This window comes from Protomyctophum bolini (assembly GCF_963924005.1).
Source record: "Protomyctophum bolini genome assembly, chromosome: 4".
In the NCBI taxonomy this organism is placed as follows: Eukaryota; Metazoa; Chordata; class Actinopteri; order Myctophiformes; family Myctophidae; genus Protomyctophum; species Protomyctophum bolini.
In genome coordinates, this window is record NC_137865.1 from 19,157,948 (window position 1) to 19,174,244 (window position 16,297).

The window sequence follows — 16,297 nt, forward strand, 5'->3', positions numbered from 1 at the left end:
CAAAATGGAGAAGAACCTGTGATCACACAGTGCACTTTTATGTTGGACTGTAACAGAAGGCAGTGTACAGAAGATCAAGGAAACACAAGGTGAAACATGTTTTATGAATGGTTTTGTGGGCATTTTATTTTTATGCAATCACTTCGTTGATACCCTTAATTCAGTGACTTACAACAGTGAGTGAGCAAGCAGGGGTCTTGTTTCTTGCTCAAAGGACACTTAAACTGGACACATTTCCTGTTGTTGGTGTTGAATCTGGGACATTTCTTTTATAGCGCAGTTCCACATCTAGGTCATATATCAGTGTGTGGATTTTCCTAACGAAGTTATCTAGATTTAAAATGTCACTTTTTAGTGTTGCTTTCACAGGCATGCATTAATGACGTTAAACCACCCTCTCTCGTGTAATATTGCTTAATTATAAAACAATTATTACCACGACTCGTACAGATATAGCGCCAATCTGTTTTTAGAACTCGCATCTTGTGTATACAGTATATCACAGAAATGTATGTCACTACTAACAGTTTTGTTATAAAATGACAATCTCTTTTATGTTATAAAAGTCTTGAAAAAAATACTGAACTAAAAACCCTGGTCTTCAACAGTAGGCTAGTATGGATTTACATGGCAGCTGAAATACACCAAACTATTTTAGTGCAAAAACAATAATCAAGATAATACAATGTCTGTGTAGAATGTTTGTATAGGCTATTATGTGACTTGCAATAAATTACGTTGTCTGAGTTGGAGAACATAAACGTATTATTCTAAACCTTAAATCCTTGTAGTGGCTAGTTAAGGCTGAGCAACATTTCTGTCGGTCAAACAGAAAGGTAGTTGGCACTACAGTGCATCATGGACTGCAATCTGCATTCTTGGCTTATTACGGTATGAATTAGTTCCCCAATCCACTGTAGTACATTGCAAGATGCATTAGCAATGGTCAGTTGGGTTCAATCAGTCACTGTTATCCCATATTCACAGGTAAAACTGCATATTGTTACAATTTCTCTGTGATCATTATGGACACAAAATAGCTGTGCAATCCTTACAAAGCTGCTAATGTTGTTGTGACAATAATTGTTTGTCTGAAACCACTCTGAGAATCATGAGCCATTCATCTCAATAGGCCTAGGCTCTAGGGCAGGGGTTCTCAACCCGTGGGTCGCCAAATTATTCTGGGGGGTTCCCAAATTATTATTATTATTTTTTGCAACTGAAATGTGTTTGCATAGTACACATGGCACACATAGAGTACACGTCAGTTTGTATTGGAGAACCCCTGCTCTAGGGTATATATATGCACACAGAATAACTCTGCCTACCCTTGCCTACTTCCTTCACAGGTTATTGATGATACTAATGAAGGCTCTGCTATTGTGCATGTTGGCTCACTGGAAACACTCTGCTACACCAGTGGGTCTCAAAGTGACCTTGAGGTTCCAAATAGCCCCGTACAGGTGTGTAACTCTAGCCTTGAAACCAGACAAATCTGCCACAGGCAAAATGGGGAGATTGGTCTGGCACTCCCCAGTTTGAATTACATTCGCCCAGAGTTGTGGGTGATCAATCAGAGCCCACTATTAAAACTGAGAATTTTTGCTGTGACGTTGGAATGTGTTTGTAAACGCCCCTTGGCAATCTTCCACACCGAAGTTGTGGAAGTCATGTCAGGCTAGTGTAACTCTGAGAATGTACAAATGGAACCAAATGGACACATATTTGTACACTTTCAGAGTTATGGGGGTTCCTTGAAATTAAAATACCACTGTACACTAAATGGAACAGGGCCTTAATTAATTAGTTAGTATCATCGGTGACATCTGTGAAGGAAGTAGGGAAGGGGCCCAGAAGTAGGAAGAGTTATTCTGTGTGCATGGATCCTATTCATTCCAGTGGGCAGCCTTCCTGCTGGAACACGACCTCCACGGCCTCCTTCACATCCTGCACAATGAAGGAGGGCTGTGTGAGTGTGGGGTCAAATCGGAAGTCTCTGTGGCCGTGGAAGATGCGATGTTCGGTTACCGGCTCCTGCTGGTCTCTGCTGTACACTCCTGTGCACACCAACATGGAGCTACAGCTCTCTGGAAGGTGATCCCCTCCTTGCCCACAGATGTCCGGTGCTCCGCCCAGTTCCGTTGGCGTAAAATCGGGGCGATCGTGGACGGTCTCGCTCTGGAGCTCGCAACCACCTTTGCCACTCTGAGCCAGCATCTTGGCCCTGGAGCGCCGAGAGGACTGGAGGTGGCGATTGTAGAGGTTAGCACCATATATGTCAGCCATGGGGTTGTCACTGTAGGAAGAGATGGCGTGACAGAAAAAGATAATAAAATTAGGTTAAACTTGAATTCAAAGAGAAAACAGGATTCACTTAACAATCACTATTTCACCTATACACTGGCCTATATCACCAAGTAACACAGACACTGATCCCCTTACGCTGTGGAGACCACTGTCGGGAAACACTTTAGGGGCACAAGTAAATCCCTTTGTTCATTTAGTTATTTATTTATTTCTAAACATTATCCACACAAAAAAATGGTCAAACATTTTTCAAAAGAAACTTGTTTTCTTTAGGAATGAGTGATAATAGCACAAGCTCACAACATGTCGACATGCTGTGAGCGTATAGATTGGCTATTGTCATGTGGATCTCAGGGAAACATAACATTTCTCTTTTGGATCTTGAGCTAAAATGTTTGGGAACCGTTGGTCTAGACTAGAACCACCGATTCACTTAACCAACACTAGAGCAATGATTCACTTAACCAACACTAGAGCAATGATTCACTTAAGTCTTAACATACACTATTTCACTGATTCACTCACTCTGTACTCGATCACTGAGTCACTTTCCCTATAGTCAGTATTAGTCACATGCTACAAGATTACTGGATCACTTACCCTATAGCGTAGAGTCTTTCCACAGGCTCCATCCATCCCAGATTCTCTGCCTGCTGTCTAATTAGCAGCTCAGCGTACTTGTAAGTCACCACGCTGGGTTTTCCAATCAGAGCCTCATACTTAAGCTCACAGCCTGTGATCTTCTTATATAAGTTCTCCAAGCACACCAGGAACATCCCATGACCAAACCTAGGACATTTAGACATTCAATTTGGGTGAAATGATTATATTATTCAAATATTCTATTGTCTTACAGTACAGTGTTGGGCAATATTACTCAAGAGAGTAAGGCACTCACAAACCTGGGACTCTTGGCTTCAGCCATCCACAGAAGGTCCATATTACAGGCCAGGACTGGGATGTGAGGATACTGCAAAGAAGTCAAAGCATTTCCTGGTTTCCCATTGGTTAGTAGGACATCTGTGATAAGCTGGAGGTTGGTCTCCCATCTGACTGGCTCACCGAAAAGGATGACAGCTGTGGCATGACCCAGAAATAGAGGAACAGCAACCCAAACATATGTCAAACAAATACTTACAGAATAACCACTAAACATTACTGTAATCATTCAAACCATACCTTCTATTGGAGGTAGACTTTTGGTTGTCATAACCTGTAAAACAGATACTGCCCGGTAGAATTGTATGCCCATTTTGTATGTAAAACATGTTCATTGTACATCATTAATGGTTTCTACCTTATTACTTACATCATCTGTGGGTCTCCTATTGTGGTCCACCACATCCAGAAGAGGATATGCCTCTCTCAACATATCTATGGTTATAACGTTCTTAAAGCCTAAACTGGAGTTTATCATGTTAAAGTCAAACACAGAAGAGCAATGTAAATGTAACAATGAAAGTGAAACGTCTGAGAGCAAGCATCTACTAACACCCCAACACAAGTTCTCTATCAGGAATTTGGTATACAAATTAAGTCATATTTAAATACAAAACAATAGAGAATCCTTCATACTGTATATCATTCCGTTTTCTCCTTGTATCCCAGGGTAGGGCACACCAGAATAAACCTGAACTGGTCTCAGGTTTATTTATAACAGGATACTTGTGAGCCGTTTCTTCTACGGGACCCTGTCCTGATATCAGCACACACATGTTGTGGAATTGGGTGAACATTCGCAAGGGACTGTGGGACAGCATCACCTGTTCTGGGGACACCTGATGGGGACAATAGTAGAAGTCAATAAAATAATTGTCGGTCTGTTGGCGAGAGCTTGAGGAGAGTTTGGTTCATCCTATTGAATTGAGAGATCTGGGGCTCCATTTTCGTTACCGCTAAACTCCTTACTACAAGTCTACAAGCTCACAACGTGACAATGTAGATTGGCTAGTTGAACAATTCAAAAATATTTTTCAAAATAGTAAAAAAAGGCAAAGAAGTTTAGGGATAAAGGGTTTAGCGGTGACGAAAATGGAGCCCCTGATCTATTCAAACATATCAAATAATCAATGCAAAGTTCGCTTTGGGCCAATTGTTACTCAGTTAGTAACAGTGTGGAGAGCAGCTGAAAAAATGTGCAAGATTGATTTTAAATGGAATTTGTTTTCCCCAGTGTTTAAAAATGATGGTTTTCTTTTGGATGAACGTCCTATTCGTTTTCCCAGATGGAGTTCCAAGGGGATTCATACTTTGGGTGATTTATTTGATGACAATGGTTTACGTTCTTTTCAGAATTTATGTGATATTATTAACTTGCCTGGTAACTCTTTTTTTTCTATTTACAACCGAGAACTGCCATGAGGACTTATGGGGTTCCATGGCAGACCCCCCTTGCAATGCACCCTTTGATAGACTTATCTGTGATGTTAGATCAAGAGGTTTTGTTTCCATATTTTATGCTTTTTTATTAGAATCTAGTTATGGGACCTTGCCTGTTGATACCATGACATACCAAATCTAGATCCAGATTGGAGCTGGGATACAGTGTGGTCTAATGTTATGCTGTCTTCTAGGAATCCTGATCATCAACAAATTCATCAACATTTTTGTTAATTGGACGTACTTGACCCCCCATGGATTGTGTGCTAGGAGGATTTTAAATAATCCCAACTGCACTTTCTGCACTTCGAACACCATAGGTACATTCTTTCATATGGTTTGGGAGTGTCCGAGTGTTCTCACATTTTGGAATTTGGTTGCTGCTAATCTTTCGATTATTTTACAAATTAACATTACACCCTCACCATTAAATAATACCCGTATACGTGTCTTCTTTGCTGGCGTAACGGCCGCAAAGAAGATGGTTGCTACGCACTGGAAACCGCCTCATACATTGACATTTCACCAATGGGCTTTGACCTTTCTAGATAGATATCATCTATCTGGAAATGTCAACAGCAAGATTACACAGAGCGAAAGAGGAAAACATTAATATTTGGTCTGGTATTGCAGATTTGGTCAAGGACATGATTTAGTCTTTATTATTATTTTATTTATTCCCCCATTGCACAGTGGTAGGAATCTTGACACAGCTGTGCATTTTGTGGCATCTTTGGTCCCGGAGGGAGGGGTGGGTGGGATTGTTTGTTTGTTGTTTGTTTTTGTGTTCCTTTCTTTTGCTGTTGTACGTGTTACTTGTTTTGTTTTCATTCATGGTGATAACATATTTTATTGTGCTATTTGGTCTTAAATAAAATAATTTGATAATTAAAAAATAATAATAATTGTCATTTGAGATGAAACAATATGGTATTCATTTACATTCATTCATTAACAGTACCCATACCTCTACTTCCAGCAGATGTGACAGCTGTTCTGCTTTGGTCTGTCTCATGCAGTTCCCAGCATTGGTGACAAATACCACAGGCACCTTATATTTCCCTGTTCGATCCACCAGCTGCCTGAAGCATTGCTTGGCTGCAGGGATGGGTGTCCTGCCACGCACCAACACCCCATCGATATCAAAGAGCAACCCAAATGACTTGTGGACCTGAGAAAAGAGGTAAAGGGCTTATTCAATTCTCATTCTGACTTTTAAATTCTTTCTAAATGATTCACATCACGCAATCACCTCATGAACTGTATGTTTACAGTTTTTATCTTAATTATCCTTGATCATGTTGCCAATTATCCTTGATCATGTTGGTATTTTGCCCTCATTAGAATTTGCCCTCAGGACTTATGATAATGTTATAGCCTACAGTGTACAGTAAACTACACACTATACCATTACTGTATCTCTGGTCCAGTGATCAACTTCTAAAAGTGACAAACAGGACCCTATAATTTCCCTATTTCACTAGTTATAAGTTAGCCCAATGTGAGAGCATGTATAATAATGAACAATGAATATTGACATTGTTTCACTCTCTCCATGGTCTCACCACAGTACTGTACAAACAGACTCATCTAACATCTAGAAATCTTCTAGAGGTGCCCCCCTCTAGAAGATTTAGTTATTACTCTGTTTGTCTATATGGGGGTCCCTGCATGGCTGGCACAAGATCGTAGGCCTATCAAAGATCCTTGTTTGAAATGTTTGACAGTTAAATGTTGTCAGTGTACCCAAACAAGAAACAAGTTCAACACCCACACACAGATAATTATGCATAAAGTCTGGCAAGAACAGAAGTTGAACCATGCAAGATTATAGTGTCCATCAAGAATCACTTTGTCAATGTCCCTAGTATATATGTACTTATACATACATAAAGTTTATGAAATGCCGTTCCCTGTCAACACAACATAAATAAACTGCTAGTGGCAAACTATAACTTACATAGCTGTAACTTCGTGAAGAATTCCAGATGTTCAGTAGTTCTGCAGCTCCATTACAGCTTGACAGCTTCTTAAGCCCACCAAACGTCAAACACTGCATTCTTTGCATTTCCCCAATATAAACAGCAGTGAACCCGGACGATCAACAGTGTATGTAGTTTACAAAAGTTAGCCTTCTCTAAGTTTCCCCATTCATTAATTAACAGAGTAGATCAGCAAAAGCATGATTGTGAATAAGTTTCGTTTCTTGTTGAACGGCTGAATCTGGTCATCTGGATCAGTTGACTGTTCACTCATATCATATAATACAGTGTGTACGTGGTGCTAGCTCATGCTAACATTAGCTTACTGTACAGGCTACTGTATACGAGGACGCATGCGCAAAGGCACAATGACATTTTTTATTTATTTTTGCTGTAGTTTCAGGTTCCTTGCCATAGAACCTGGCAACACTTTCTGAACAACAGAGTAAATTGCTTTGTTTTGACATACCTATCCTATTTATTTTTAACCATCCCATGTTAACCTAACTCGTTTTTGCTCTGTTTAACCCTGTAACACCCAGCGTTGCAAAAATACGAGATCATTGATGTTCATTGCAATGCCATTGGTCATGATATTTGCATAAATACCCCCCACAGAGGCTGAAATTCACACAAATGAAAAATATTATTTTAATAATTATTATAAATGTGCATAAAATTAGCACAAAAAAATACCGGTATATCATTTTACATAATTTCCTCTGATAAGTGGGGGACCCCCACATTGTAACTGTCATTTCTCAACCGTTTGGGACACGGGGTGGCTCGCCGGAACCGGCCTGGGTCCCTATAGGCGCGTTCCTGGGGTCTGGATGTTCTGGGGACGGGATCCCCTGGTATAGCCTATACATCAGGACATGTACAGTAGGCTTATCTAACAGTGGCTTTATTATCTAGTGTACTCCCAGGGTTCAGTCGCGTTCCATATGACATAGATGGGTTTTATACTGTTATAATGAAAAGGCAAAGCCAATCTACTAGTTGTAGATAGTTTCCGCCTATTACCTACCCAAAATATGAATGCCTGCAGTTTGAAGGTGGTTAGAGCATTTAAACCTTTGAACTGGTAAATGACTGTCATCGTTGCCTGTCTAATGTTGAATGCACACTTTGTCAAGCTTATGTTAAACTGAAAATAAAAGAACAATTGCCTGTTTATAATCTTATTGTACCACAAGACCAAACCAATTCAGATAGAAACTTGGCTAGCTTAGCCGTTTAGAAATCTACCCTGAACTTATAATAGTATATTCATGCATCTTTTAGGTTGGATTAAAATGTCAGTTTCTGAACCTTAACCCACCATTTGCTAAAATACCGGTATAGCTCTTCTAGATGCACACACAAACATGTATTCATCTAATTAGTAGTGATGTTTTAAATACAACAAAATAAAAATCTTTATTGATTAAAAACAGCAAAACGGAATTCCACAATCAGTAGAAAAACAATTGGCAAACAAAAAAAGAATGAATCTTGCATAAATAAAGTATCTACAGTACAGGCTGATTCTACTTATAACTAAACCGCAGGTCATTTTCCAGCCCATAGATCTTAGCCTTCAGATTCATCAACTCTCCCTGAACCTTCTTTGTCCTGGAATTGGTCTGACGGACCTCATGCAGGACAGCCAGGTCCTGGTTAGGCCCAATGTTCAGAGTGACCTAGAACATAAGATATTAATGATACAGAATTACAGATTCATATCATGAGTTGAAAATGATATATGTATCTAAAATCTAAATCATGGATAATTTGACAGTGACAAAGGACCTCCAACATGCATGTGTACCTTGAGGAGCTGTTTCTCAACAGCTTTGAATTTTTGCCTGAGAAGTTTGATGTCTGTTTTGTAGCCCTCCACTTCCATGGCCCTCCTCTTCTCCAGTGCCTCGTAGCGCTGTGTCATCAGCTGAAGGCGATTTGCCATCTTGTCGGAGCGATCCTGCACGAATAAAGGGTTTTTATTTGACATTAAACTGCAGCCACAATTCAATTTCTTGGGCATAAGCTAGGAGGACCCAATTATCTGTTCTTACAACCTGCTGAAGAATGCTACTACATCATGGTACGACAAATAGCCAATACAAGCCTTACGAAGCAAGCTTTGTAGGGCTGAAATGTTTGAAAATGATTGCCTGTATTGCCAGGGTGAGGGCATCAATGTGTACCTTGAATATCTCCCTGCCCACGTCCCCCTCCTCTCTGATCTGTGCCAGCTCTGTCTCTATAGTGATGCACTGTTCCCTGTACATCTCAGCCAGACGGTGGGCCTGCTTCAGTTCCTCCTGCATCCCCTGAAAACATGGATGGCATAAAGTTAGTGCTTCACAATAAAAACAGACCTTGTGGTAAACTGTATTCTCAAAATACCACACAGATGCCAGTATTTTCATTGTAATACAATGTGGCCGGTTGGGGGCAGCTTGTGGTGATTGACCAGTAGGGTGGGCGTGTCTCTTGCGTCAACATGAATGTCAGTGTGAACAAACGCTTCCACATGCAGCTGCAGCAAACTGTGTCACTTGAGAGTTGCGAGCAGTGTTTCAGTTCTAAAGTGTTTGCGTGAGTAGCCTTAGCCTAGAGAGTAGCTTGCTTCTGTAAGGTCGCTAAGTTTGCACAGATGTGATCACGATTCACGAGTGGTCACTGCTTTAGCCTTACACTGAATCAACTTAAAGTAATTCCGAGAAGGGGTTCAGTTGGTTAGGGAGAGTATGTATTCATGTGTGGTTTAACCTGTCGCTACTTTTATTGTTAACCTTGTGATAAATTGCTCGTAATAAAGTCTATATTTTATATTTTCCAATAGAGATTGTATATTTTAATAATAAGTCTGTGGTCCGTCTAGTGTGTATCTATAGCCTCTGGTTACAACAAGATGGCATACATTAGCAGAAGAATCAGCCCAAAAGGCCTGCACATTGCTATTTAAACTATTGATTCAGGGTGTAAGAGCCATACGATGTCTACTGATTTTAAATGGTATATATATTGATGACATCACAGCAGGGCATTGGGCGAGGCCAAAGTTGCCATGGTTACCCAGGGTATTTAAGCCTAGTCCCTGATTGAGCACAGGTGTTGCTGACAGGCAGAGGCACACCGTTTTAAACTGTTTATTAGGCTGATGGTCTGTGTTAATGGCAGTTTATGTTTATTTAATTTCATTTCTAGACTGAAGTATAGGGCTTTGGCCTTTGAATAAATATGATTTAATACCAACTGAATGGGAACGTTTTGGACTTCAGTTCTTCTACACACGTCTGAACAACCTCCTAACCGTCAGTAACCAGTAGTGCCAGAAGTATAGGGCTTTGGGCACTACACAGGGTATGAATGAATGTCCTGCTTAACAACCACAAACCTTAAGCTCCTGTTTGTGTGTCTGCTGTGAGTCAGATTGAGGCTGGGACTGGGCAGTGAACAGAGTAGCGATGCTGGGCCTGGGCCGTAGTCCTGGCTCATGATCACTGCCAGACCTGGCCCTCCTCAGACGCTCCTGGCAGGAGTCTAGTTCCCTTAGCAGACGGTCCTTCTCCACCATCCAGCTCTTCTCATGTGCCCGTGTGTCAAACTTCAGCTGCAGGAAATCCCTTGTGCTCTCATAGAGCAGGGTCTGCGTATTCTTGAGTCTGAGGTAGGACAACATATTCGTTTTATAGTTATTAATAACCCACCTTTTCAGACTCCATCATGGCCCGTATCACGTATGTAGACTTGGATAGCATTTTATACAGACTTATAGCATGTTACGTAGACAGCACTAGAATTGCATTTTAGCTATGTATGTACCGGTAGCTAAAAACAACACTGCTGCAGAGGCATCTGATCTGTCAGATACATGATAACAGAAAGACCCACTTGTCATTCAGAGCAGTGATGCGGTCCTGGTCTCTCTGCTGCTGCACCTGAGCCTCCTCCACGTGGATCCTGCGCTCGTCCAGCAGAGACTCCACCTGCTCTTTGGACAGACGGGTTTGCTCCTCCATCTGAGCCTGCAATGCCTCTACCTGCCAAGGTAAGCCACAACAAACTCAACTCCACAACTGGCTAGAAGAACAGTGTGCATAAATTACCACAGGTTTAGTTCAAATGGAAAATGGTGCATTTATATAGTGCCTTTATCCAAGGTGCTTTACATAGATTGTGATTACATTCACACACACATTCTTACACCGATGGAGGCGGAAACCATGCAAGGCACCAACCAGTACATCAGGAGCAATTAGGGGTTCAGTGTCTTGCTCAAGGACACTTTGACACCAACTCTGGGGGAGCCCGGGTTCGAACTGGCAACCTTGCGGTTACCTTCCGGCCACTCTACCCCTGAGCCACCGCTGCCCAGTTGAATAAAGAAAATAGGCAGTCTTCAAGTTCACAAGATATCACATTGCGATGCATTGTACAATAAATTGTAGATCAGAATTTTTGTTTTTAAATAAAATATAAATACAAATAAAAGATTGTTGGCTATAATGACATGCCCAAAATAGGTACATTAAGTTCATTTACTTGAAGTGGTTAAATGCATAGCATAAAACTGTTCGTCAGTCACTGACAAGGCTGAGTACTTCACAATCTTTGATTCTTTCATTCAGTATTAGGCTATGTTATAAAGACAACAAATGGGCCATCAGCCCCACCTAGTGACGGCAGGTAAAACACATGATGTGGAGCATGTACTTCAAATTTGACTTTTGTTCATGTAAATATACAGCTACTAATCTATTGATCTACACGCCCATGTGGTAAAGCTTATATAGGAAAGACAAAACATGCATTGCAGAGCACAGAAGTAAACAAAATTGCTCATGAAAAAAAAAAGAGAAACTGTAAGAGACGCACATCACAGTATCTCCTCAAATGTCTCCACTTTGGCTCGGGGTGAGGGATAATATTGATAGCCTCTTACTAAAGAGAGAACTGTAGTGGGTCCATTAGACTCAATGAAGAGTTTGACAATTTAGATTTACTTACGAATGTGATTTGGTATTTGTGTAACACAAATTGTGTTTAAGGTGTTTGCACACTGGTCCGAATTTCAGATTGACCTCACTTTATGTCAATTACATTTGCACACTGGTGTCGAATATTTCATTCAATTTATTCCATTTTCTGCAGCTTTCTAGTGGGGTATTGGGTGGCACCAGAATGACAGCTAGATGGTAGCCTACTACTTTCGGATCCGCAAAATGCAGCAAAAAACACACCAGTGTACAACTACCTTTACCGTATAGAAGAGTGTTATGGACTAATATTAATTATGTTTATCGATAGCCCTCCTGTATACATGAATTAGCACATTCTCAAGATATGTAGCCTACTACCAAAGCTAAGTGATGAAATTAGGTCATAAAAGATGTAGAACTTGAACTTAGACAAACAAACACACACATCAATTACACCCCCTTTAATTAAGCAAGGGACACGTGATGAAACCAGATCTAATTCTTTAGTTACCTGTAGTAACAAGGTTTGATTGTCATTTCTGCGTTGTTCCACACTTTCTCCATTTAGCCCCTCTGCTGATTTTGTCTTCCTACTTTCTGTTCAAAGAGACAGAAATGGTACTGCAGTCAGGTGAAAGACTAGTGTGAATATGGTATTCCACTTTTTACTAATCTTTACAACAGATCTGCCTTTTTTAATGTTGAAGAAATGTATAACGACAACAAAAATGACCAGTAACATAAATCTAAAATGAGTCTGACTATTTTGATACACCTGGAACAAAAGAAAACAAGAATGTGGATCAAACCTTTACTGGATCCAGGTCTTTGTTTTGTTGGCCGAAGATTTAAATGTTCTTGAATCCTGGGCTCAACCTTCTTCTGTGGGATGGTGACCTTAAATATAGTTATGAGATTGATACGGTTCTGGCCAAATAAACCACTTCAAAGTGTTATTAGTAATTATAAGCAATGTAATGCCATTTTGAGTGAGGACTAAAGGCATGATATGTCATACTCTACTCACTGTATATGATATGGCTATATGTTTGGATTTTATAACTTAATAATATTATGGTTTTATTTTTATTGAACTACTATAATGACAATTATAAACTATTTATGTACACACCTTATGTGGGGGGTCTCTGTGGAAGTATGTAATTTCTCCAACATCAGGACCCACCAGAGCGAGGAGGTGCTGGATTTTTTTCCTATCCTCCAACTCTCTGTACACATAGGCCTCTCACAATTATTACACATATTACACGATAATCAAATATTTTGCATAACTGTCATAATCCTCATAACCAAAAATGACATGATTGTAGATAAGATATTACTGCTGTCTTTTACATTTTTTACGTATAAAATGTTTAATGTGTCAGTCATTTCTTTGTATATTTCAGATACTCGTCATATCTGCCCTTGCAATTTGTGATTATGAAGACTAAAAACGAAACTGAAATTTAAATTGCATTCATATGCAATTCAAATGCCTTAAAATAGAAAGGAGAGGTCCCAAAGTTCGTAGTCCCAATGTCAAAAATACTTTTCATCGTTACCAACATTTCGACAAACAAGTTGCCTTCTTCCATCAAGAAGGCAACGTATTTTTCAAAAGCCAAAGTATAACATAATGCTTTAAAACACAAAGGGGTTCCTGTCCAGAATGGGTTAAGGGGTTGCAGGTTACATAGATGTTCAGCCCACCTGATCTTTAGTCTGTCATTCTCTGCATACAGTCGCAGGGACTGTTCTCTCTCTTGGAAAAGGTAGACTTGCATGTCACTCAGGGCCTTTTGCAGCTCCGCGACCTCTCCTTCCCGCTGGCGCACATCCCACTGTAGCTTGTGCTTTGGAGGACAACAGAGAGGAAGGTACTATGAAGCATTATACACATCAGAGCCATTTAATAGAAGAGTTACGATATTGAGGGGGCAGAAACTGAGCGCTCGAGCGATGTTCATGCAGCCTGAACTGAGTCAAGCTGGAGTTAGAAATACATTGTTTTCAACGAGGGCGGTGCAAATAAGAGCTATTCTAAGCATGTGTGCAACATGACAACTGTTTTAAAGTATTGTACAGTAACAACTAAAGTCTATTTAATGTTTATGTCAGACGATTTCTTAAAAACAATCTAAAATATAGGGATTTAAGATCATTAAAGCTGGGCTGTTGCCTGAGTCCAATGCATTTCTGCCTACTTCCGGTCCAGGACTTGTCCCAGTTGGTTGTCCCCATTCTCAATAGAAGTCTATGTAGGAGAGCCTAGTGAATGCAGTTTGGGTAACTCTTTCTATATCTAAGGCTCTGATACACACACTCACATCTCTCCCTCTCTGTAGAGTAGAACTGCAGCTACAAGCAACAAAGACATCTCCGAAACATGCCATTTCTTATTACCTGATCATCTGTGATGCCTTTGTATTTCTCCAACATCTGCACCAGATCCACGTGCTCGTCGTCGAACTGGGCGATCTTCTGCCTGTAAAACTCCAGCAGCTCCCTGGATGGACGTAAACACGCCAGGCGCTCATTGATGGGGGGAAGCGGGGAGTCAGGTTCCTGACCTTGGGTACGATTGCTTGATCTGAAAAATGAAAGTGCAGAGGTCTGATATTACATTACATCGACATTAATCTGGTGTGTGTGTGTGTGTGTGTGTGTGTGTGTGTGTGTGTACTGTGTGTGTGTAAGTGGTTGAAAGACTAAAACAAGCCAAACATTAAAACCAAATTTTGTTTAAATCTGTCAGATACAACTTTGTTCCCAGCATTGTGAGATTATTAAATATAGTAAAGAAAGTAAGAAACAATTGAACACTTAAGTGTTAAAAAATGTATGGTGTTTTGTCTTTTCACTTAAGTGGGATTACCTTTGTGGCACAGCACCTCTTGTTGGTGATTCCATCATATCTTTGCTGAAAACAAAAGGTGGAAAAGATTATGTAGAGCTTCATTATGTACTAATGGTGACTCTTGAGAGTGTCGGTTTATAATGTAATTTAGCGACAGCTTCTGTGGAGGGTCTGGATACAGAATACATTGCAACAGGTGTGTGTAACAAGAGATCAGATCGTGTTCATGCTTTCTGAATGGATCAACACAACAGATGGTGAGCAGCAGCACTGTTTACTGTGGTCCATGGGTATATCTGCCCCTAGTACGTACATAATGTACGGTGTCGCTTGTATTGCTATCAACGTGATAGCAATCACATTGTGACACGTTGATAGCTTGCAGATCTGTTCTTTTTTTTTACTACCAAGAAGAACCTGATTGATGAATTTATGGTGATAGGCTTGGATGTTTTACATCATGGCAATTGGGCACAGGTCTCCACCAGGAGAGTGTGTGATGTTTGGCAAAATGTTGAGGAGTAATTTAAACATGTTTGTTTGGGTTTGTGTGTGTGTGTGTGTGTGACGCAACTTGGCCTGTTGTAGCGCCACCATGAGGCTGATTTGAAAACTGTCAAGTGGCATTTCTTCCTCAGCATATAGTGGGAATAGGCATGCACGGCTTGGGAAGCCATATGCACGGCTTGGGATAGCCCCTCTCGGAACCCTACATAAAGCTTTTATGAAATTTGATTGTCGCTTTATCAAAGTGTCAGAAACTTTACTACATTCGGGTTCTGCTTGCGGGGCTAGGCTTGGGATATCCGTGGATATGCACGGCTTGGGATACACTGCATGTCTTCCTTCTCAGAATGCATTTCTTTCATGTGGATTCCAAGGGATTCGATTTCCCAAAAGTTGCGTTAACTGATCTGACTGTGCCTGTTCCTCTCCGACGCTGATGTGCATCACTTCAATGTCCACAACTTCAGTTATGATATTTAGTGTGGTGACTTCTCCTTGCACCAGCCCTCAAAATACACTTTCCAGTGCAACTATGCCGTTACTAGGGACTGGGCGCGGGGCTTTTAAAAAAATACCCGGGGTTGACTTTTCAGTGTTGTCATTTAATTAGAGGATATAAGTTAGAAGAGATGTTCTGTGTTTATTCTCTGAGAGAATGGGAAACAACAGGTCACATAAAATAACCACGGGGAGCAATAGTATAAACAAGCATGTTACAGTTACACTGGTCTGGACTTTATTAAGAAATTGAAATTAGTCGAAAGGTTTTCTTGTCCTTTGAACTTTTTTCATCCTCCATTCCTCGGCGATGCAACAAGTGCTCGTGCTCTTTTTATGCCACTAAATGAAATCAATCAATCAATCAAAAAAGCGTTTCATGCATTTAAACGTATTGTTTTAATGTTTGTCGTTTTGGAGCGTTGTTCTCTACTTCTCTTACCTCCACTGTTCCTTGTTGTTGTCGTTGTTGTGAAGCGTTTGAACACCGGAAGTTTACAGCTGTGTCGTTGTTCTTCGGCGGAAAGCGAAAAATACTCGGTAGTTTTGGTCTGGGAGGGTTATACTGCCACATAGTGGCATATATATTCACTCAAACACAATTCATTGGTAGATTGAAATTTAGACTTTCTTTTTTCTTTCTTTTTGTGTTCATTAATACAAAAAATATTATATAATGGCTTCCTGGTCCAGTCCAGAGCGCAGACTAGACCAGTCTGTCGTCGTCCCCACCAAAATGAAAACACAAAAAAGTGCTTCCATTTTAGCCTGTTTACATTTCTGATTAATGA

General features: G+C 40.4%; 2 protein-coding genes across 3 annotated transcripts; both read right to left on the bottom strand.

Moving 5' to 3' along the window:
- Window positions 1-13: 13 nt before the first annotated feature.
- Window positions 14-6,971, bottom strand: hdhd5 (haloacid dehalogenase like hydrolase domain containing 5). The gene is made up of 8 exons (XM_080762391.1): window positions 6,647-6,971; window positions 5,654-5,857; window positions 3,973-4,085; window positions 3,617-3,710; window positions 3,487-3,520; window positions 3,210-3,384; window positions 2,908-3,096; window positions 14-2,296 (listed from the first exon to the last, which is right to left on the bottom strand). Exons 1-8 carry the CDS (start codon window positions 6,752-6,754, stop codon window positions 1,891-1,893), a joined length of 1,323 nt encoding a protein of 440 aa, XP_080618517.1. The 5' UTR covers window positions 6,755-6,971; the 3' UTR covers window positions 14-1,890.
- A 1,100-nt stretch (window positions 6,972-8,071) lies between these two features.
- Window positions 8,072-15,984, bottom strand: ccdc77 (coiled-coil domain containing 77). Of its 2 annotated transcripts, none has more exons than XM_080761043.1 (12): window positions 15,949-15,984; window positions 14,520-14,564; window positions 14,048-14,234; window positions 13,355-13,497; window positions 12,774-12,870; window positions 12,451-12,523; window positions 12,153-12,238; window positions 10,554-10,702; window positions 10,057-10,324; window positions 8,861-8,986; window positions 8,482-8,634; window positions 8,072-8,353 (listed from the first exon to the last, which is right to left on the bottom strand). In XM_080761043.1, the coding sequence occupies exons 2-12, from the start codon at window positions 14,555-14,557 to the stop codon at window positions 8,201-8,203; spliced, it is 1,473 nt and encodes a 490-aa protein (XP_080617169.1). In that variant the 5' UTR covers window positions 14,558-14,564; window positions 15,949-15,984; the 3' UTR covers window positions 8,072-8,200. The 2 variants fall into 2 exon arrangements, with proteins under 2 accessions (XP_080617169.1, XP_080617168.1); XM_080761042.1 differs by having other exon boundaries at window positions 12,451-12,538.
- Between the last annotated feature and the right edge of the window lie 313 nt (window positions 15,985-16,297).